General features: G+C 55.1%; 10 protein-coding genes across 10 annotated transcripts; 6 read left to right on the forward strand and 4 right to left on the reverse strand.

Annotated features, from left to right (window-relative positions):
- Positions 1 to 925: 925 nt before the first annotated feature.
- On the reverse strand, positions 926 to 1,214 carry PHACADRAFT_250645 (uncharacterized protein). Its single transcript, XM_007392360.1, has one exon. It carries the CDS (start codon positions 1,154 to 1,156, stop codon positions 968 to 970), a length of 189 nt encoding a protein of 62 aa, XP_007392422.1. The 5' UTR covers positions 1,157 to 1,214; the 3' UTR covers positions 926 to 967.
- A 42-nt stretch (positions 1,215 to 1,256) lies between these two features.
- PHACADRAFT_250646 (uncharacterized protein) lies at positions 1,257 to 2,730 on the forward strand. The gene is made up of 2 exons (XM_007392361.1): positions 1,257 to 1,440; positions 1,492 to 2,730. The coding sequence occupies exon 2, from the start codon at positions 1,493 to 1,495 to the stop codon at positions 2,468 to 2,470; it is 978 nt and encodes a 325-aa protein (XP_007392423.1). The 5' UTR covers positions 1,257 to 1,440; position 1,492; the 3' UTR covers positions 2,471 to 2,730.
- A 258-nt stretch (positions 2,731 to 2,988) lies between these two features.
- PHACADRAFT_250650 (uncharacterized protein) lies at positions 2,989 to 5,418 on the reverse strand. Its single transcript, XM_007392362.1, has 5 exons — positions 5,191 to 5,418; positions 4,877 to 4,966; positions 4,518 to 4,819; positions 4,280 to 4,465; positions 2,989 to 4,216 (listed from the first exon to the last, which is right to left on the reverse strand). The coding sequence occupies exons 1-5, from the start codon at positions 5,378 to 5,380 to the stop codon at positions 3,962 to 3,964; spliced, it is 1,023 nt and encodes a 340-aa protein (XP_007392424.1). The 5' UTR covers positions 5,381 to 5,418; the 3' UTR covers positions 2,989 to 3,961.
- Positions 5,419 to 6,657: 1,239 nt separating this feature from the next.
- On the forward strand, positions 6,658 to 7,162 carry PHACADRAFT_250652 (uncharacterized protein). Its single transcript, XM_007392363.1, has one exon. It carries the CDS (start codon positions 6,852 to 6,854, stop codon positions 7,053 to 7,055), a length of 204 nt encoding a protein of 67 aa, XP_007392425.1. The 5' UTR covers positions 6,658 to 6,851; the 3' UTR covers positions 7,056 to 7,162.
- Positions 7,163 to 7,384: 222 nt separating this feature from the next.
- On the reverse strand, positions 7,385 to 10,577 carry PHACADRAFT_250654 (uncharacterized protein). Its single transcript, XM_007392364.1, has 11 exons — positions 10,511 to 10,577; positions 10,234 to 10,457; positions 9,941 to 10,181; positions 9,479 to 9,880; positions 9,285 to 9,428; positions 8,753 to 9,235; positions 8,660 to 8,705; positions 8,438 to 8,607; positions 8,088 to 8,383; positions 7,889 to 8,027; positions 7,385 to 7,831 (listed from the first exon to the last, which is right to left on the reverse strand). Exons 1-11 carry the CDS (start codon positions 10,553 to 10,555, stop codon positions 7,496 to 7,498), a joined length of 2,526 nt encoding a protein of 841 aa, XP_007392426.1. The 5' UTR covers positions 10,556 to 10,577; the 3' UTR covers positions 7,385 to 7,495.
- Positions 10,578 to 10,744: 167 nt separating this feature from the next.
- Positions 10,745 to 11,656, forward strand: PHACADRAFT_250656 (uncharacterized protein). The gene has a single exon (XM_007392365.1). It carries the CDS (start codon positions 10,834 to 10,836, stop codon positions 11,632 to 11,634), a length of 801 nt encoding a protein of 266 aa, XP_007392427.1. The 5' UTR covers positions 10,745 to 10,833; the 3' UTR covers positions 11,635 to 11,656.
- Positions 11,657 to 12,004: 348 nt separating this feature from the next.
- PHACADRAFT_85619 (uncharacterized protein) lies at positions 12,005 to 13,505 on the reverse strand (the record flags this gene model as incomplete). The annotated part of the gene is made up of 5 exons (XM_007392366.1): positions 12,005 to 12,384; positions 12,868 to 12,988; positions 13,045 to 13,092; positions 13,145 to 13,284; positions 13,337 to 13,505. 5 exons carry the CDS (start codon positions 13,503 to 13,505, stop codon positions 12,005 to 12,007), a joined length of 858 nt encoding a protein of 285 aa, XP_007392428.1.
- A 281-nt stretch (positions 13,506 to 13,786) lies between these two features.
- Positions 13,787 to 14,849, forward strand: PHACADRAFT_138192 (uncharacterized protein). Its single transcript, XM_007392367.1, has 5 exons — positions 13,787 to 13,978; positions 14,031 to 14,208; positions 14,257 to 14,378; positions 14,433 to 14,585; positions 14,641 to 14,849. Exons 1-5 carry the CDS (start codon positions 13,868 to 13,870, stop codon positions 14,722 to 14,724), a joined length of 648 nt encoding a protein of 215 aa, XP_007392429.1. The 5' UTR covers positions 13,787 to 13,867; the 3' UTR covers positions 14,725 to 14,849.
- Positions 14,850 to 16,107: 1,258 nt separating this feature from the next.
- Positions 16,108 to 16,499, forward strand: PHACADRAFT_192268 (uncharacterized protein; the record flags this gene model as incomplete). Its single annotated transcript, XM_007392368.1, has 3 exons — positions 16,108 to 16,141; positions 16,191 to 16,280; positions 16,342 to 16,499. The coding sequence occupies 3 exons, from the start codon at positions 16,108 to 16,110 to the stop codon at positions 16,497 to 16,499; spliced, it is 282 nt and encodes a 93-aa protein (XP_007392430.1).
- Positions 16,500 to 17,011: 512 nt separating this feature from the next.
- Positions 17,012 to 18,858, forward strand: PHACADRAFT_170477 (uncharacterized protein). The gene is made up of 11 exons (XM_007392369.1): positions 17,012 to 17,118; positions 17,178 to 17,240; positions 17,291 to 17,324; positions 17,382 to 17,434; positions 17,487 to 17,598; positions 17,655 to 17,672; positions 17,732 to 17,901; positions 17,953 to 18,321; positions 18,374 to 18,477; positions 18,524 to 18,575; positions 18,632 to 18,858. Exons 1-11 carry the CDS (start codon positions 17,062 to 17,064, stop codon positions 18,728 to 18,730), a joined length of 1,131 nt encoding a protein of 376 aa, XP_007392431.1. The 5' UTR covers positions 17,012 to 17,061; the 3' UTR covers positions 18,731 to 18,858.
- The last annotated feature ends 176 nt before the right edge of the window (positions 18,859 to 19,034 follow it).

The raw sequence follows: 19,034 nt of genomic DNA on the forward strand, positions 1-19,034 counted from the left end.
AGTCGAACAGCCCCACCAGGCCGCCAATTGGCGCAGCGCGACAGCAGCAGTGAGCGGCACATCTGCACTGAACCTCTCGAACTGTGCTGACCAAAATTACCGTCGTAGGTGCACCCGCTTGCTAAAACTAAATCCGGACACGTCAGAGTGATCCGTGCGGGAACGTTGGCTATGCCTGTTGATGCTTCCTTTCGCAAGTCCTGTGCCCAAATATTTGTCCACGTCTGCGCTTATGATTGTCCCGGCGCGTCCAAGCCCCTGGACGAAGGTAAGCCTACCAAATCTTCCTGGGCGGTATACTAACTGTCTTGAAGGTTAAACCTAGAGAGGATGCTGTACGCTCTGTGCGGGCTCTGCGTATGCTGGAACCTTACCTGGAGGGGTTTTTCAGAGATTTTGTCGCTTTCAGCAGCGGACTGAGCCTCAGAGGACGCCCTAAAAGACGATGCCTGTCCCTAGATGAGACTTGCCTCCAGGCGGCATGAGTCTGGCTCTGGTATGTTCTGGTCCTTGTCTTCTTGCTAAGCCGCAGTTCGATTCTTGTCCAACCGGAACTTCCTCGCATCGTTCACAGAGAGCTGCGCACGGACTACGGCCAGGTCCGAGTTGCGCTTCGGGTCGGTGACAAGGAATTTGACATTCTGGGTTCGTTGATATGGTCTCCGTGCTCAACGGGACGCTTATACGGTGCAGGCTGCTCGTGACTCACCTTAACCAGGTTCTCACCGCCCAGTATGGGCCGCAGCGCATGCTTAATCAGCGCCGCGGGCCCAGATGGAAGCGTGCGCAGCCACAATGCCCTGTCAATGTCGTCGGAGGTGCGGGATGTCGGGTAGGGCGCGCGGTTTCGGACGCGCTGGTGCACAGCGTTGGGCCGGCGTATCCTCAGAGCACCCGCGGCTCGTATCTTGGTTGGGTAGGGAACTGACCAAGCCCATGTCGCAACGGAGGCGGTGAAGGCGAGTGATCAGCTGCGTAAAGTTTTGCTTAGACGTTGATTTGCAGCCGAGGGGAGCCAGGGCTGTGCAAGGGATCTGTGTTCTCCTATCGTATGTCCACCGTGCTCGGTGCAACTCTGGCCATGCTGGGAAGGCGGCGTGTTTGAGTTCACGCTGGACATCAAATGCGGTTCGTTACTGAATAGGTTGACGCCCATTAGGCCCTTGATGCTGTATATGAGCGCCGTCAGTCATGATAGGTGAGAACAGTCATAAATACAGGCTAGGGTCCCGCTACCAACAGTCAATCCGCTGCAGCGCAGCCTCCCCCACACTCACCTTCCTGTGTAACGGCAGTGCAGAAGAACCGACCGACTACGAGCTATTACGAGGGCCCTTCGACCTACTTTGCTGCTTTTCCTACTGATCCAACACTACGGGCGGGACGACATAAGAAGAGGCTGTGCACTTGGAGAAAACAATCTATAAAGGAGGCCTGGAGGCACGCAAGTCTACCAACTTATTGTCCAACACCAGCCTGATATTTGCGTAGCATGGCAGCACCTTACGGGTATCAAGCCTTCGCTTACCCTCAAACGCCTTACCTCTGGCCGTACTTCCAACAGCCAGTAAATTCACCTTTCATCCCTCCTCAAGCTCAGCTTCCGCCTTCTCCAAATGCCGGAGCAGGGACGCGTCGGGTACGCTTTGAGGATGAGGAGGACGTTTATCGCCCTCGGCCACCATCTTGGCATGCGGGAATGGTGGGCACGGCTCCTCCACCTAATCCCGCCCCGTTCCCCTCGCCTCCGATGATTTACACCCAGCTACCCACCGTGGTACCCCTGCAGCCTCAGGCACCCACTCATCACCGCCGTTACTCGGATGGAGCGCTGCCGCAGGCTGCCTGGGTCCAGGTCCCCACGTGGATGCCAATGTACCCACAAACACTACCGCAGTCTCAGCCTCAGCTTCATCCCTTGCTAAGCGCTGAAAATGGGCACAGGTCGCCTATCGTCTTCGACCTGTCCTTCCACACGTACGAGCCGCGCAAGCATGCGCCCGGAAGCTTCTCGAGCTCTCATCTCACCCAGGATGAGTTCTCGCAGACGGCCACATACCCGAGCGTGACGCGCATACTCATCACCTGCGATGAGATCCCAGACTGGCGGGTCGTGCTCGAGCCATACAGGGAGCAGCCGTCCAATTCGGGGTACCTCACGGTGCCTGTCACCAATGCGCCCGCGCCACCCATCACCGTGCACGATGTGCTCTACGCCATTCACCGCATGCTCCACCGCCAGATCAGGCAAGCAGACTGGCGCAAGCTGTCAGATGAACGGACGACGAAGGTCAGCAGGGCGTACACGCGTCGTACCCGCACCCTGTCTACCACGCGAGCGTTCGAGGAGAGCCAGGGCGTGAAGTGGGTGGACTACTTGGAAGACAAGTACATGTTCAGAGGACTCGTGCGTCACCGTGGAGAACAGAGCTTCGAGCACCTCAGGCTCCTGGTCCAGAGGAAGGACTGACTTGATCGGACTAGGATTGGTATCAGCCATCTCTTTCGCTTTCTGACTCGTCAGACTCATTCTAAAGCCCCTCTATGACTCATTATGCCTATAAATGTCCCCACACGTTTCGTATACCCCAGCGCGAATACTTGTAGCGCATATACCCCTACTAGGCTATCTTAGTATCACTCTCTAGTACTAGTGCTGTTAGCGTCGTTTACCTTATTCGTCTAACTTGTACGGTCCCTATAGAAACTCCTTATCATGTAGTAGAAAAGAAAGAAAATAATATATGTACAGTAGGGTTTCTGCTTGAGCTGTTTTGTACTTGAAACCTGTGCAGTCTCCGATGAGCGCGAGCGGTGAGAGGTGTCGCGGGTCTTCACTTGTGCCGGGGCAAGAGGACCCCGTGGGCGCCGAGCCCTTTCCTCACATCCTATCGGCAGACCACTACTTGCTGTGACCTTCCTGCCTTCTCGTGCAAGGCCTTTCCGACAGAATGCAAAAGGAGGACCTTGTCACCGCGAAGTTTCGCGTTCAGCTCCCTTCCATGCTCCAGCCCGTCTCTCCTGCTCTGGCCGCCTTCCATTCTACCAGAGCACGGCTCCTCCTCCATCCCGGGCCCGAGACTGACGTTTTGAGGGCTACGAACTGCACAAAGTGCGGGGCATATCTTTTGGACGGCACAGGGTCCATTCGGACAGTTCGCAAGGCTTTGAGAGGGAAGAGAAAGAGTGCAAAAGGCACACGACCCTACGTGCGGGTCCTTCATAGGACGTGTGGCATGTGTGGGTGCGATGAGGACCTGCCATTGGAGAAGACAGATCTTACAGCTCAGCACGCGACCCAGAGAAGTGCCGCTGCTCTTGTGAGAACGTCGCCAGGGCCGCAAGGTCAAACGAAGATTGATTCAGCTCGGCCTTCTCCTGCACACACACCAATCGCCGCGCCGTCGCGTCCCTCTTCTCTTGCACCCTCGAGACAGCTCTCCCAGACGCCAACTGCGGCACTGAGCTGCCAGCCTTCTCGAGCTCCCGTCTCCGCGCTTGCACCTCCGCTGTCGTCTGATCCTTCCTCCAAAGCATCCACCTCGTTTAAGCTTTCTCCCGCCCTTGCGCGAGGCGCAGCCGATGCTCGTACCAGGTCGCGACCAAAGAAGCAGACGGGCCTCCAGGACATGTTGGCTCGGAATAGAGAGCGCCAGGAGCAGGAGAAGAAGGCGGCAGGCGGTGGTCTGGCAGCATTTCTGCAGGAGCTGTAATCTTTCGTCGGACGAAATCAATGTGCCCCAGAGGACTCTACTCAAAATTCTGCGGCCTTGCATGCGCACATCTCGAACAAGTATAATACGTCATTCTGTCTACAGTACGCCTGATAGTCTTTGATGGAACACAGTCAACCTCCCGAAACGAATGCAAATGTCTATCTCTACGAAGGACAGGAAAGGAGAGGAAAATATCATGACGAATAACAAATACGCGCGATGACGAACAGACAATCCAAGCAGCATCACACCTTCTCGTCTTCCTTCTCCCTGAGATCTGGCGTCTTGTCCGGGAGTGTGCCATCTGTGCTCGGCTGACGAGGCGACGCCTCGGGCAGCGCGGCGTTGGCGGGAATAAACCGCCCGGGCCAGAAGGGGATGTAGCACACGAGGGCGAGGACGAGCGGTACAAAGTCGAGCGCGAAGAAGTAGACCTCCGTGCGCGTCAAGAAGCCGTCGAAGCCCTCGGAGAGCTCGATCGTGCGATAGACGGAACGGATCTGCGGGAAGCGAAGCATTTATGAGTGTGCGAAGAAGAGAAGCTGGGAGTGAAGGGTGCGCACGAGGATGCCGACGCAGCTCAACCACATGGCGCTCGCGAGTGCGCGCCAGTCCTTGTACCACTTCATGCCGCGGTCACGCGTCCAGACCTCGGGCTGGTACTTGCGCACGCGGTATATGAAGCGTGTGTAGACGCACATGAAGATGGCGAAAGACACGAGTTGCAGGACGAGGCCGACGAGGAAGACCTAGGGAGTGATTGTCAGGCTGAATAACATCGATAGAAAGTAAGGAACCCACCCTCGAGCCGGCCTGTGCCTTGCTGGGGTTGGTGTGCGCAGATGCGGATATCGAGCCTCCCGCGGCCTGTGTCAGGAACGTGGCCACATCCGAGCAGACGAACACGAGCGTAATCCTGCGCGGAGGGATCAGAACGTGGTTGTTTGCCCCCAGCCAACGGGCCATGCGGCCGAGCAGGACATATTCAGCGGCAATGAAGCCGCATGGGGAGAGAGTGACGAAGAGGTAGTAGAGGATGTAAAATGCGTTGCTGTCCGGGTTTGTGTGGAGGCCAAAGCGGAAGGCGATACCTAGCGTATAGGCTTTACAGAGGATATGGTGTCAGTCGCCAGGCTTAGAGAGAGCGGAAATGCACGCACTGTATTCTGCGATGACCATAGCAAGCATGAACCGCCCGCCTATTCTCCATGTAAACCATGTTTGTGGCAGAGCGATTGCAAGTGTGATAGCTGGCGAAAAGGAAATTAGCTTCGCGTTTCGAGGTCAGCGAGCAGTCAGCGATGGACACAGTCCCCCGACGACGTCAAGGACGGTCGTCGCGGCATCTGAAAAGAGTAGTCCCGCCCAAAACGGACCTGTTGGGATTTGGAAAAGCTGCCGATGCACAGGATGGTCTCAGGTTTGACGACGATCTGGAGTAGGTCGCCGGAGATCGAGGAAAGTGGGAACTTACCAACAGCCATGGCCGTCAACCCATTACTCGTGATGTATCCCAGAGGATTGAACGGGTCATCCTTGGGATCCGTGAAAGGATTTATATCGCTTGCATTGGCAGGGATTTGCCGAGCGACGGCGAGCGACGAAAAGGCGAAGAGCAAGAGGAGCGCTTGGGAGAGCAGCGAACTTGTCGTGCGGGACGCCATCCTTGGGGGAAAGGCGAGGAGAATGAAGGGGGTCAGAGCAGGGAAACGGCGATGCGGAGCATAAGGTGCGCCTAAGGATAGGCTGGAGGTTTTTAACGGCGCGTCTCTCCGTGACTGCATGGTTGTGCCTGATTGCATGCCAGTATAAGCACTCGGCTACTCTGGGAGTCAGCGCAAATGACTAAAACGTGGATCAAATCCGGACATCACTCCGTAGCCACAAAGCCTTTGAAGACGCCTTCGACCCGCTCAAAACGTTTTGCATTCGCTTCCTGGACTCTGCTGCACAACATTACTGCATTGTATCTCCTGCAGACAGGGCATATGAACGAACCACATATAATTCACTTGTATGTCACAGTGCATTGGCTACCCAGCTGATAGAATGCTTCGGGATGCCCCCATCACATCACCAACCACAGTCGAAGGACGGTCCAATCTCCGATCATTCCGAGTCTCCATGTTCAAAATCGTGCAAAATGCGACATATACACAGGAGGAGTTGCACCGAGCTAGAAAATCTGACAGGAAACTTGAGCCAAGCGTGGTTCGTCCCCGTGCAAGCTGCCTGGGGCGGCCTAGAGGATCTGTCCCAATGACGCGTTGATGAGGTAGGTGAACCAATCGAAGCCAGGGAGGGATATATATATACCCTGACTGGCTGCGCCTCAAAGATACAATACGATAGTTATCACGGAGCGTTACAAGTAAGTATAGCATCCTTCTGCTCTTGAATCGGCTTCAAACCGATATCAGGACCTGCTGACTTGATGAACGTTGCACTGCCATCAATATATGGAAAACGAAAGGACGAGCCGATGCTAGCGGTCTGTGACAAAAGGCGGTTTGAGTATGCCATCACTCACAGGAGAGCTATCGTCTTATAGAGACTGGCACGTACAGGAAAGACATATTATTCTCGCGTATACTAGGAACTAGCGGACCTCATGCACCATATGGCATGCTGAGGCTAACGCAGCCCATGTCGCCCGTGAGATCCCTAGTTGGAGTAAAACCGTGCATCCTGCCACCAAGTTTTGGGTACCGACGCCCGAGATGGCAATCATCATAATGGAAGGCGAAAAGGGTAGCAGCTGCATTGCCGACGTCCCGGCTGGGGTCAACTACCGGCTGTGTTCAGGAGATTGTATATATATGAGGGGATAGGCAGCAAGTCGCACGACAACCTTATCCATCTCCTCCATGTCCTTGACCTATTGGCAAAGTAAGCCCCTCCTTCGTTTATGCTTTACGCAGCAAGGTGCTAACGGAGAGTCACCAAGGCGTAGGGATAGTAGTGGGCGCGGCGGTAGTAACGACGGCAGGGGCTGCCGCGCAGATTGCCTTGAAGATAATATGGAATGCTGGATACATCTCCCAGACAAGTGGGTTATCCGGCGCCATCTCTTTCTAGCCCCCCACCTGAGAGTACATCTTTGCCGCATCAGTAGGCTACTCGGCCGCACTTGGGATGGCTGGACCGTCGACAGCCCCTGCTGCATGCCTGGTCGTTGCGGGTTTGGTGGTGCTGACAGTCGCTGCTCCGCTTCTGTTCTCACCCAACCGGCGATTTGTCCTACCCTCCGAGTCGAAAGGAGGCTGCACCGCGCTGCGGCGGTTCATGAGCAACATGTGCACGAAGATCAGCGGTTTTGTGTACAAGAGTTCTCACTGAATGGGATGTTGTGTATGTGGTTGTCAAAGCCGAAAGCAAATTGTCAATTAATGCTAGAAGTGAACTTACATTACGACAGCAGTCGGTGAGAAACATGCCCACTCCGCCCGACGATCACCCTGCGCAAATCGAAATCTGGCTGAGCTTGAGATCTGGGATTGTCCGCACTACGTCATCGACATCCCTTTTGGTTAGTTCGTTCTCTGCTGCGACTACGACTTCCACTGCCAGAAGCGAACTTTGCAGTGACACACGGCTGTCAGCGAAAGAAGAACAGCTCCAAGCGTATAACTCCGGTCTAGCGCTCTTCCACTCCGCTCGGTGGTCAGATCAAAATCTGGATATTCCATTCGTCGTTCATTTGTGCGACCTATTGTACACTTTCTTCGCTATTTTATGCAGCCGAGGTTCATCCCAATGACCCTCTCCAGTCCTGGCCACTAGAACAGATTGTAGAACCTCGCCAATGGGACCGTGTCCGCAGGCGGAGTAGTATGTATGGGCTCGTCATCGGCGAAGACCTCGAACGTCTCGGGATCGACGCGCATCTGCGGCGTCGCGTCGTTCCACTTCATTTTATCCTTCGTGACCTCGCAGCAGTCGCGCACGGGCTCGACCCGTTTCGCGAGTCCGTACGCTGCGATGGTGCCGTTCGCGATGCTCACCTCGCTCACGAACGAGATCGAGTTCAGCGCGGCGCTCGCGGCGTATGCGCCCCACATTGGCCGGCCAAAGAACGGCTGGACGGTCGGGATAGACCCGTTCGGTTCACCAATCTGCCGCGCACATGTCGGACAAAGTGGAGAGTGTTGAGGAGGGGGACAGGGACGTACCTGGCTCCAAGCAATGACGCCGGACTTGAGGACGATCTCGGGTTTCGCACCAAAATTCTCAAACTTCCAGAGGACCAGGTCGGCAACCTGGCCGACTGCAATCTGGCCTACAAGGTGGCTTATCCCATGGGTGATGGCACTGGTAAGCAGTCAGACATCAGCTACCCCACACGGGCCACATTGACGCGCATATACATACGGGTTGATCGTGTATTTCGAGATGTAGCGCTTCACGCGCCCATTGTCGCAGCCCTCGGAGTCGCCTAGGGAGGTGAGTGGACCCATGAGCTCACGCATCTTGCTCGCAGTGCGCCACGTGCGAGACACGACTTCGCCGACGCGGCCCATGGCTTGCGAGTCCGAGGAGATCATCGAGATCGCGCCTATGTCGTGCAAGGCGTCCTCAGCGGCCATAGTCTGGGCACGGACACGCGACTCCGCTAAAAGAATATCCTCTGGATTGCTCGAGTCTATATTGTGGGCGACCATGATCATCTAATGTCCGAGAAGAATTCAGCCGCGGTTTAGAGGCATTGAGTGGGGACCTACCTCGAGATGTTCATCCGGAGTATCTTTCGCGTACGGGCGCGTAGGGTTAGTTGAAGACGGCAGGACCCTGGGTCGCTCGCAAATGGCGATGATGTCAGGCGCATGCCCACCACCAGCACCTTCCGTATGGTAGGCATGGATGGTATGGCTACCGAATGCCTTTAGAGTGGCTGATCAAACGCCAAGTCAATGCACGCTCCGTTAGCGCACGAGATGGCTTACTCTCGAGAAACCCGCTCTCGTTCATGGTATCCGTATGGATATTGACCTAACAAACGTCACAGAAGGTGGCGTCTCAATAAGCGTTTGACTGACCTGCACATCATATTTTTTGCCGATGGCCAGGCAGTTGGTAATCGCAGCGGGTGTCGCCCCCCAGTCCTCATGCAGCTTCAGCCCGCAAGCGCCGGCCTTGACGATCTCCTCTAACGCGGTGGGGCCTGAGTCGCTACCCTTTCCCGTGAAACCGAAGTTCATCGGCAGGCCGTCTGTCGCCGCAAGCATGTGGCGCATGTAGAACGGGCTCGGCGTGCATGTTGTCGCATTGGTGCCGCTCGCCGGGCCCGTGCCGCCGCCGATCATCGTCGTCGTGCCCGACGCGAGGGCCTCAGGGATCTGCTGGGGACAGATGTAGTGGCAGTGGACGTCAATTGCGCCCGCGGTGACGATGAGCTTCTCGCCGGAGATAGCCTCGGTAGATGAGCCAACGACGAGGTTTTCGTCGACGCCGTCCATGACGTCGGGGTTGCCTGCCTTTCCTATGCCAGCGATAATCCCGTCGCGCACGCCGATGTCCGCCTTGTCGAAGATCAGAACAAAAACAGTAGTGGTGAAACAAGTGGGCCACCTTGTAGATACCAGACCAGTCGATGATCAGAGCGTTAGTAATTACGAGGTCCAGACTCTTTTGTGAGGAACGATCCGTAGCTTGGCCCATGCCCTCGCGGAGAGTCTTTCCCGTACCGAACTTGAGCTCGTCACCGTAGGTAGTCTACAATGCCAAGTTGAGCTCTCTGCGATGTATAATGACCTAAGCCCTACCATGTCTCGTTCGACCTCGATCCAAAGTGATGTGTCTCCCAACCGTACGCGGTCGCCAACAGTCGGTCCAAACAGGGACACATAGTTTTCGCGCGAGATGGTGTTGTGTACGGACACCTCGAGCTCCATGGCCCCCGGCTCTGGTGTATGCGCAAACCCCTGGCGCACCAGGTCCACGACGATTTTACCTATTCTGGAGGGATCTACTACGCCGGTAGCCAACCGGTTACCTCCCGTAATGATCTTTGTACCGCCAATGTCGACCAGTGTAACCGTTTTAACTTCGCTAGGCTCGAAACGAACGGAGGCGCCAGCTGCAATGTCAAGTCGCTTTCCGTATGCTTTGCCGCGATCGAAATCGAGTGCCGAGTTCGTCTCGATGAAGTGGTAGTGAGAACCGATCTTTAACAGACCCTAGCCTGAGCCAACCAGCTTTTTCAAACAAAGTTATGGATAGCATACCTGCACTGGTCGGTCACCGTTGTTCGTGACTTTGAGCTTAATGCGCTTGCGGTTCTTGTTTAGGGTTATCCGTTCCTTTTTGGCTATGACGGCACCCGGGGCTTTGTCTCGCGCAAACTCAGACGTATCGACATGCGAGAACGGATCCGCAGACGGGATAGGAAGGAAGGAACCGTAGAGGGCGGCAGCAAGGTTGCCATCCTCGGTGCAGATAGGGTCGCGAACCGTAACCAGGAATACCCTTCGTGTCTGTCAGAAGGCATTAGGCATCATCGTTCTGTTGTGACACCCACCCATTTACGAAGGTGCCCTCGACCTGTATCACTTTAACGAGAATAGGAACTCCTGGGAGAACGTGCCTGCGTCCTAGCATCCTCTTCCCATGCTGTGCTAGGTCTGCGACTGAGTGCTTCCCATCGCGGATGAGCTCGTGAAGCTGAGAAGCAATCAAGGCGACTGCTTCAGTCTGGTTGAGGCGGAGGCCCCTGGCAAGCCTCTTCTGAGCCAAATATCCAGCCTGCAAGCTGGTGAGAAGCTGTTTCGTGTCTCTCTCAGTAATTGTATGCATACCTGATGTAGAAGAAGCTTGTCCTGCTCTCTGGGAAAGATGCGCATAGTGACAGTCTGTGCAAAATCGACCTGCTCTCCTGGAGGGTGGAAGGTGAGTCGAGTAGGGCTACATGAGGACACCTTGCACCCATCATATACTGGCTGTGAAAGGCAGAAAGCCAAGATAGAGCAGGTCACCCCTCCTCGATCCCCTGCCCCAGCATGCTGTCAATCGAAGCTCTCAGATCAGAATTTTCCCACATTACCTCATCGCTTTCAATTGGAACTGCTCTCGGCCTCGACCACCTGCTCTGTATGGTCGACGTCTTACTTTTCGCGCTACTATGTCGAAACGACCCGCGGAGGCCCAGACAACACTGGAATCCTGGCAGCCTATTCGGACGAAGAAGTCACGTGTAGAAGCCACAGAGATCACGGCGGACAATACCCCGCGATTGACCAAGATTCTATCCCGGAACGTTGAAACACCCATACCCTTTCTCGGACTTCCTGCAAAGAAAATTGGCGGCTCAGCGACAAACGACAGACCCCGCCCGCACCACCTCCGCGAGCTGCTCAAACGCCACAGCTTCCCCGACTTCCTCTGTCTCCAAGAGGTCCGCGCACGACAGGCCGACACAGAGTGGGTCGCCGCCCTCCAGGCTGCCGTGAACAGCCACGGCGGCGACCCCGACCCGCGATACGCCATCTACACCTCGCTGAACCGCGCGACGCGTGGGCAGCGACATTTCGGGACGTCGACCTTCGTGCGGGAGCCCAGCAGCGTCGTGGCCGCGCGCGAGGTCGACTGGGACGCCGAGGGGCGCATCGTGATCCTCGAGCTCGCGGGCGGCTGGGCACTCGTGAACGTGTACGCGCTCAACGGGAGCGGCACCCGTGGCGGGACCCCACGGGACGGGCTGCGGTGCCCAAGACGCGGCACGAGCGCAAGCGCGAGTTCAACCGCCTCCTCCTGCGCGAGTGCCAGGCGATGCAGGCGCGCGGCCTCCGGCTCGTGCTTGTCGGCGACTTCAACATCTCTCTGGCGCCGGCGGATTGCTTCCCCCGCTTGCGCACGGAGTACCCCCATTCGCTCGCGAGAAAGGAGTTTAACGAGAGGTTTATTCCCGCGGCAAATGTGGTAGACGTGTTCAGGGAGAGGCATGGAGACAAGAAATGCTTCAGTTGGTTCGCGAAGGGCAAGCCACAAGGGTCGGATTGTGCCAGGGTCGACTACGCGTTGGTGGAACGGATCTTGGCCGACAACGTTGTGGAGATAGAGTATCTCGAAGACCCGAAGGAGAGGGCGCACAGCGATCATGCACCTCTCCTTCTTGTGCTTAAGGATATGGACAAGCTGAACCAGGACCTTCCCGCAGAGTCTCTTGCGAAGAACTAGCAAAAGTGTAAGCCCCGTCGAGTAAACTGAATGGATATAATATTGCGACCAGCACATTAGAGCAATGTAGCCTTTAAACCAAAGGAGTGTATCGATACCAAAAGATGGAAGCCCGGCTAGTACAGAACCAAAAGCGCAATGACCAGAGGAACGAAGAGATGGGTCCACCCAGAAACTTTCTCCACTTCACGCGCGCCGCCGTTCAGCAGCTTCGACAGCCCGCTCGGCTGATCGGACGAGGAGCAGCTGCAGGTGTTGGTTGAGCCCGCGGCGTGTGTAGCTTTGGAAGCCGACGGACCGCCAGCAGAGGCCGAGGCCGAGGTGGGATGTGGCTTCTTCGACGTTGGGGGTAGAGCAGGCGTAGGCGCGGCAGAATCAGGCGAGATGGCAGCGCCGGTGGCTGCTGCAGACGGCTCAGCGGAAGACGATGGGTGAGACTTCTTCACCGAAGACGCAGATGGAGCAGGGCCGGAAGATTTCGTGGTACCTCCGCTGCCTCCGTCTTGCGATCGTAGAGTAGATGTAGTCTTGTGCGACACAGAAGACGAAGTACTAGAAGATGGGCCAGGTGATCCATTCTCGCCAGCCGATGAGGACTTGTTCTCGTCGTTCGAAGACCCAGAGTGCGAGGCGTCGTCATCCTTCGAGTTAGCAGATTTCCCATCGCCAGCCTTGTCGCCAGATACCTCGCTGCCATCTTCGGAGTCGTCGTCGCCGCTAGAGTCGCCCTGAGAGCCTTTCTCATCATTGTTGTCATCATCTGACTTGTCGCCTTTCTCGCGAGAGTCAGTATCATCGTCTTCTGCGTCGCCAGAGTGCTTGTCCATAGCTGTGAGATTCAGAGGCGCCGCCTGCTCGGGGTGCGCGAGTTGTCCCAAGGAGTCTGCTGCTGCGGTGGCGTCATCCGATGTTGAGTCAGGTTCAGACGACGAATCTGATGGGTCGGAGCCAGAGTCTTCATCCTCGTCCGAATCTGCACTAGAAGTAGAGGTTGAGTCGGTCCCGTTGGCGGCCAGGATACCCGTACCCCATGGGATAGGGTCACCGTTCGGTTGGGTAGCATTTGTGGGGGAGAAATACTCTGCACTCGAAGACGCAATCTGAAAATCGTTGGTAAATGATGTAAAGAAGATGCTAACCATCGGAGAAGACTTACTGTGAAACGAGTAGTCCACGTTACATTTCCAGTTAGACCGTTGGTGAACTGCGGAGAATAAGTTTAAAAAACGCTCGCAGAGAAGTAGATGGAGACGCACCTGATAGAAGTATATGGGGGCATACGGGTCGACCTCTGGACACGTCCAGTTGAAGGGCGTGAGAGTGGGGTCTGTACCGTCGAGACCCCAAGCGACATTGGTAACGAAGCTCATGTTGCTATTGGAGCCCGACATCAGATCTTGCAAAGCTCAGTTCGGTGATATTAGAAAGATTGTAGCGCAAGTGCATACCGATGGTGACGTTCTTCCATGTCTCGCTTTGGTCTACATCCCACTGGATTGTACAGTTGCTACCAGCGTTGAAGGTCTGCCCCGGTCCCGGCGCAGTCGGGGTAACGCCAGCAAAAACCGCTGCAGTCAATGCAAACGGCAGCAACGCGAAGCCAAGTGCGGAAGTCATAGCCGAGCGAGGGTAATAGCCGGAAAGCGGGAGCCTGTGAACGACCAGCGCAGAAAGAAAGTGGGTGGGGTCTCAGACCGCCTAAGGGAACAAAGGAACACCAGGGGCATGTATTTCGCAGACGTGGGCAGTCATATTTGGTGTGGCTGGGCGGAGGCTGGCCGCAGGATGAGGTTGACGTGCTGGGGTTCTAGGGAGCGCCGGCGGCGGCTCCTTTTGTAGATTTGATGCGTATTTTTGATGTGCTTGCGCCACGCGACTCACCCGGACCTGAGCGTCTTCGACGAACTGCTCCGCTCACCTTGACCTTTACGTCGTTCTCCTCAAACTCCTTTCTCGAACTTCCATAGTACCACGCGAATATGCAATCAATCAACAGATTCCTGTACGGCCCAACTCCTGAGGAAAGAATACGCGCTTGGCAGACCAAGCTGCGCGCAGAACAGCGGCAGTTAGATCGGGAGATGAGGCAGGTCGGTCTGTGCACCCAGGATAGTCCCACGCAAATTGACAGATTGCGTCTAGCTGGACACGGCAGCAAGCAAAGCGCGGACGACAGTAAAGCAACTTGCAGCGAAGGGCGATGTCAAATCGGCGCGAATACTTGCGCGTGAAGTCGTTCGGAGTGACAAGCAGAAGGACCGGCTGTCCGTAAGCAAAGCAAGATTGGGGTCGATATCGAACCAGCTGTCCCAACAGCTTGGTGAGCTCAAATATCACGCTCAAATGTTCTGATACTGATGCCTCTCAGCTATGGCGAAGGTCACCGGATCCCTGCAGAAGTCTACTGAGATCATGAAGCTCTCGAATCAACTTATTAGACTCCCTCAAATTAGTCAGACAATGCGTGAGATGAGTAGAGAGATGACAACCGTACGTCCGTCTATCATTGAATCTACCCACATCGCATAATTTCTGTATCAACAGGCCGGAGTCCTAGAAGAGATGATGGATGATACCCTTGCGATGGAGGAAGACGAAGAAGTCGAGGAAGAGGCTGACGCCGAGGTTGACAAGGTCCTGTTTGATCTCACTAACGGCAAGCTGGGCCAGGCTGGCACGATACAGAATGCAGAACCGGTACGTCTATTAGATCGCATATCTAACCTTTTGATAGCTCATAAAACGCCGACAGACCGTCGAAGACAAGCTGGAGGACGAAGAAACGGAAAGGGTCATGGAGCAGTACAGGCAACAACTCAGCGGACTACTCAGCTGATTCGGCCGTCTGCTGTCTCAATGTGTTATACGCCCAGTCGAGACATGTGTATAGTACTGCTTGTCATTTCCCATTACTCATCTACCTGCGAGTCTTCTTGGACTGCTTCTCACAGTTTGAGATTAGTCGCTTCATCATGCGATGGAAAAGGGGGCACGGATATGGCTATCTCACGGGCAGACGTTGTTGCTGCTGCTCCGAGTCCTTACGTCACTGCTGCCTGAAATGCCCTTGCTCCTAAGGCACGTCTAAACTACAAGTAGCGCTACTTGATCATAATGCCCTTCTCACCGCAACGCGAATTTCCCACAGTATAGTGGGTATTCTTTCCACCTCACTCGGAGGCAGCGTATAGTAACCTCAGTTGCTATTGATACTTATTTGGCTAGGGCTTTGTGGCGCACCGCGGCTCTGCACTACGACAGGCTGTCTCTCCCTCTCGAAATACCAACCAAACTCGTCAGGATGCTCTGGTGCAGTTTCTACACGAGTCAGATGCGGGGAGCAGCTCAAGCTGCGCTCCGCATGCCGTCGCCACCCTCGCCGGCGAGGTTAGCGCCAATTGCTGGCACCAGAACGACGGAACCTTATCCCTTTCGGTAAGGAGACTGTTATGTGCATCGCGCACTCGCCCCTCTCGTTCTCCATGAACGACACGGACGTGGGAATCGGTGGCAAGCATCGGCAATTTCTCAGCAATAATTTCGTACAGGCTGACCGTGACCGCGCCCTTCTTTCAGCTGTGGGTGCAGTTGTCGGTTTAGTGGTAATGGGCCTATTCCAGTTGCTGTTGGCCCTCTTTGGCTTTGGACCGGGTGGAATTATCGCAGGTGAGCTGGTACCACATACGTCTAGGGCATCTAGATTAATATGTGGCGCCAATGGTTTCAGGAAGCGTGGCGGCCGGGATTCAGTCCGCAATTGGGAATGTCGGTCCTGGGTCGCTATTCGCCCTTATCCAGAGCTTCACTGTGGGAGGTATCGCCATTCCAGCATGGATCTGTGCCGCCGTGACGGGTATCTTAACAGCGCTGGGCTTGGCAGTGTGAGCTGGGTGGGGTTGCTGAGTCGAGCACGCACCACCTGCTGCGGCCGGAGTTGCCAATGGATAGGATAGGGAATGGATGAAACTGCTGGAACTCTCCAGACCTTTCTATTAGCTTTTACGTCTACTTCTTGAACTGCGCGTGTCATGCAGAGTCAGGAATGCGATTCACATCAAGAATCTTCAGCGTAGACAGCAGCACTTTGCGTCGAAGTGGCAAAATAAGGTTTAATCACGAGGTTAAAGGTAATTATAAAGGGGCTAGTCTGTGGACGATTCGCACCCCAATACTCTTGCAACTCTCCTATACTATCATAACAGCTCGTTCATCAGACGCAATGTGCGCTGCGGGAAACAGAGCAGTCGCCGCAGGTAAGGCCTTATTCGTTCCACGACAGATCGAGCCTAACGCATGTTATAGCCCTAGGAGGTCCCGGAGGACTGAGCGTTATAGGTCTTGTTCACGCCATCCTCGCACTGATTGGATTTGGACCCATCGGTCCTGTCGCAGGTGCGTCCACCGATTCATCCATGTGGGTGGTCGCAGTTAGTGACGGAAGTCGTTCCTGTAGGCAGTTTGGCCGCGGCCATTCAAGCTTCTATTGGAAATGTTGCTGGTGGATCAGCCTTCGCGATTGCTCAAAGTGTCGCCATGGGCGGAGCAGGAGTCGGCGCGTGGCTCGGCGCAGCCTTTGGCGGAGTGTTGGTTGCTCTGGGTATCAGGAGATAAGATATGCTTGTTGTTTGAATGGGCTTGGAGAGCTATATGCGTCCCTAGTCGAACAGTCACTCTCAGCGGACGTGCGCACTGTTTAGTGAGGTCCATCCCAGAGATGTAATAAACAGAATACCTCACCAAGACTCTCACTAATCCCTCGCACGGCATATCATTTTATATTGAGAAGGCTAAGACATTAGCCCGAATGTCGACAAGCGTAGTTGAGTGCGTCTAGCTTTTGAATACCAGCCGCATTCGTCGGGCCTTCAAGGGGAGAATTACGTACGGAGAATGCTGTTGTTTCTCAGTGCGCGGTCTACTTCCAGCATGTCCGCGGTGCTAGAGCTCGGAAATTGCAGTATAAGCGAAATGCATTGTACAGGATGAGAAACGTTCAACAACCGGTCACTTCAAGGACCACCCCAGGTCACTTCACGGCCGTTTGACAACTCTTCGAAGTTCGCGGCCGAAGGCGAGACTTAGACGCCATTCACGTGCATTTACATCATGGCCACGTGGTCAGTGAAAGGCCTACAAAGTTGCGCAGACCGTTCTCCTCCGACAACTCGTAAAAATGTTCGCAGCCAGAAACGTTCAAAGTATCGCGCGGGGTGCATCAAGGGGCTCTCAGGTAAGTTTGCAGAGTTGTGTTGCATAGATTAAAGGAGCTGACACGGTCTGGGAGCGTAGTCTCTGCGTGGCTACGCTTCGGCTGCACCAACCGCCGCTTTTGCTGGTCAGAAGGGCCCCAACGTGAGTCCCCACACGCGCCCAACAGGGATGGAGAGCTGAAGTGCGAACAGGGCAAATACACTGTTACCCTTATTCCCGGAGACGGTGCGTTAATGTTGTAGTGCACGCGACGACGTAATGGCTCACAAGATGGGTGTCTAGGTATTGGCCCGGAGATCAGCCAGTCGGTCAAGGACATCTACTCTGCTGCAGGGGTACGTTGCCGTGAGGTCTATATTAAAGACTGTAGCTCACAGTGATATCTAGGCCCCCATTCAGTGGGAGGAAGTCGACGTCACTCCAATCCTCAAGAACGGCAAGACTGCCATCCCAGATGCTGCCATTGCTTCCGTCAGGAAGAATACAGTTGCTCTCAAGGGTATGCAGTATTTAAACCTCTGTTCAAACTGGGTCTTACCATCACTTCACCTTTAGGCCCGCTCGCTACTCCCAGTTAGTAGAACTCCACTCAGTGAAGCCGATACGTAACATTCACGCGTTTTCTCTTACAGTTGGAAAGGGACATGTCTCTCTCAACTTGACCCTCCGTCGTACCTTCAACCTTTTTGCCAATGTTCGTCCTTGCGCCTCCATTCAAGGCTACAAGACTCCTTACGACAATGTCGACACCGTCCTCATCCGTGAGAACACTGAAGGAGAGTACTCTGGTATTGAACACGAGGTACGTCACTTCTAGCAGTCAGCAAGTCAGCAAAACCATATGTGCGCGTAGATCGTCGATGGTGTCGTCCAGTCCATCAAGCTCATTACTTGGGACGCCTCGGAACGTGTTGCGAAGTACGCGTTCCACTACGCCCAGGCGAACGGCCGCAAGCGCGTCACCGCTGTTCACAAGGCAAATATCATGAAGATGTCCGACGGCATGTTCCTGTCTGCGTGCCGTCAGGTCGCGAAAGACTTCCCCGGCATCCAGTACGACGAGGACCTCCTCGACCGTGCCTGCCTGCAGATTACCCAGAACCCCGCGCCGTACGCTGACCGGGTGATGGTCATGCCTAACCTGTACGGTGATATCCTGTCCGACATGTGCGCGGGCTTGATTGGAGGTCTCGGTCTCACGCCGTCGGGTAACATCGGTCGTGTGCGTGGTTCTTGACTGGCATGCACGTAACTGTGACTGATAGTTCGTACAGGACGCTTCTATTTTTGAGGCTGTTCACGGCTCTGCGCCCGACATCGCCGGCAAGGGCCTAGCTAACCCCACGGCTCTCCTACTTTCCTCTCTCATGATGCTTCGGTACGCGCTGTCCATGTTTGAATTTTCGCGCACTGACGATGAGCAGCCATATGAACCTCAACGAATATGCCGACCGCATTGAAAAGGCTACCCTCGGTGTATGTCCCCACACAGCACGTTCGTTCAATCAGTCTTTGACTGACATGCTTGATAGACAATTGCAGAGGGCAAGACCATCACTGGCGACCTTGGCGGCAAGGCTTCTACCAAGGAGTACACCGACGCGATCGTCAAGAGGCTCTCGAAGGTGTAATAGACTATAGAGCTCTAGCCGCGTAGACACTCAATACATTACTGGCCGCTGGCTATGGTATTCCCCTGAGACTCTCGTCGCATGTTGGCGGGCTATGTTTGGCTATCGCGCCGGCGGTTTTGCCGGTTGTTCCTGGTGCTAAGAGCCGTGCGTTCCGGTGGGCGACAGTGGCTGCTGTTTCTCTTAGTCGCAACAAATTGGGACAAGGGCCTGTCGTGAAGGCGATGACACGCGTTGATACTTTAGATGTGGCTTGGGCTGATGAAACATTGGTGCGAACGCGGAGGATGGTTGGCCTCATATC

The sequence above is a fragment of the Phanerochaete carnosa genome (genome assembly GCF_000300595.1).
Source record: "Phanerochaete carnosa HHB-10118-sp unplaced genomic scaffold PHACAscaffold_2, whole genome shotgun sequence".
Taxonomy (NCBI): Eukaryota; Fungi; Basidiomycota; class Agaricomycetes; order Polyporales; family Phanerochaetaceae; genus Phanerochaete; species Phanerochaete carnosa.

Bases quoted from the DNA above. Each gene is read 5' to 3' on its own strand.
- PHACADRAFT_170477 (XM_007392369.1), top strand. From the start codon at position 17,062: ATGTTCGCAGCCAGAAACGTTCAAAGTATCGCGCGGGGTGCATCAAGG. The intron at 17,119-17,177 runs GTAAGTTTGCAG...CTGGGAGCGTAG, and splicing joins GTGCATCAAGGGGCTCTCAG to TCTCTGCGTGGCTACGCTTC. The intron at 18,478-18,523 runs GTACGCGCTGTC...GACGATGAGCAG, and splicing joins TCCTCTCTCATGATGCTTCG to CCATATGAACCTCAACGAAT.
- PHACADRAFT_138192 (XM_007392367.1), top strand. From the start codon at position 13,868: ATGCAATCAATCAACAGATTCCTGTACGGCCCAACTCCTGAGGAAAGA. The intron at 14,379-14,432 runs GTACGTCCGTCT...CTGTATCAACAG, and splicing joins TGAGTAGAGAGATGACAACC to GCCGGAGTCCTAGAAGAGAT. The intron at 14,586-14,640 runs GTACGTCTATTA...AAACGCCGACAG, and splicing joins CGATACAGAATGCAGAACCG to ACCGTCGAAGACAAGCTGGA.
- PHACADRAFT_250652 (XM_007392363.1), top strand. From the start codon at position 6,852: ATGGCTGGACCGTCGACAGCCCCTGCTGCATGCCTGGTCGTTGCGGGT.
- PHACADRAFT_250650 (XM_007392362.1), bottom strand. From the start codon at position 5,380: ATGGCGTCCCGCACGACAAGTTCGCTGCTCTCCCAAGCGCTCCTCTTG. The intron at 4,967-5,190 runs GTAAGTTCCCAC...CCTTTTCGCCAG, and splicing joins GTTGACGGCCATGGCTGTTG to CTATCACACTTGCAATCGCT. The intron at 4,217-4,279 runs GTGCGCACCCTT...CGCTTCCCGCAG, and splicing joins TGAGCTGCGTCGGCATCCTC to ATCCGTTCCGTCTATCGCAC.
- PHACADRAFT_250654 (XM_007392364.1), bottom strand. From the start codon at position 10,555: ATGCGCATCTTTCCCAGAGAGCAGGACAAGCTTCTTCTACATCAG. The intron at 9,881-9,940 runs GTATGCTATCCA...GGTCTGTTAAAG, and splicing joins ACGGTGACCGACCAGTGCAG to ATCGGTTCTCACTACCACTT. The intron at 8,706-8,752 runs GTCAGTCAAACG...GACGTTTGTTAG, and splicing joins GCAAAAAATATGATGTGCAG to GTCAATATCCATACGGATAC.
- PHACADRAFT_250656 (XM_007392365.1), top strand. From the start codon at position 10,834: ATGTCGAAACGACCCGCGGAGGCCCAGACAACACTGGAATCCTGGCAG.
- PHACADRAFT_250646 (XM_007392361.1), top strand. From the start codon at position 1,493: ATGGCAGCACCTTACGGGTATCAAGCCTTCGCTTACCCTCAAACGCCT.
- PHACADRAFT_250645 (XM_007392360.1), bottom strand. From the start codon at position 1,156: ATGGGCGTCAACCTATTCAGTAACGAACCGCATTTGATGTCCAGCGTG.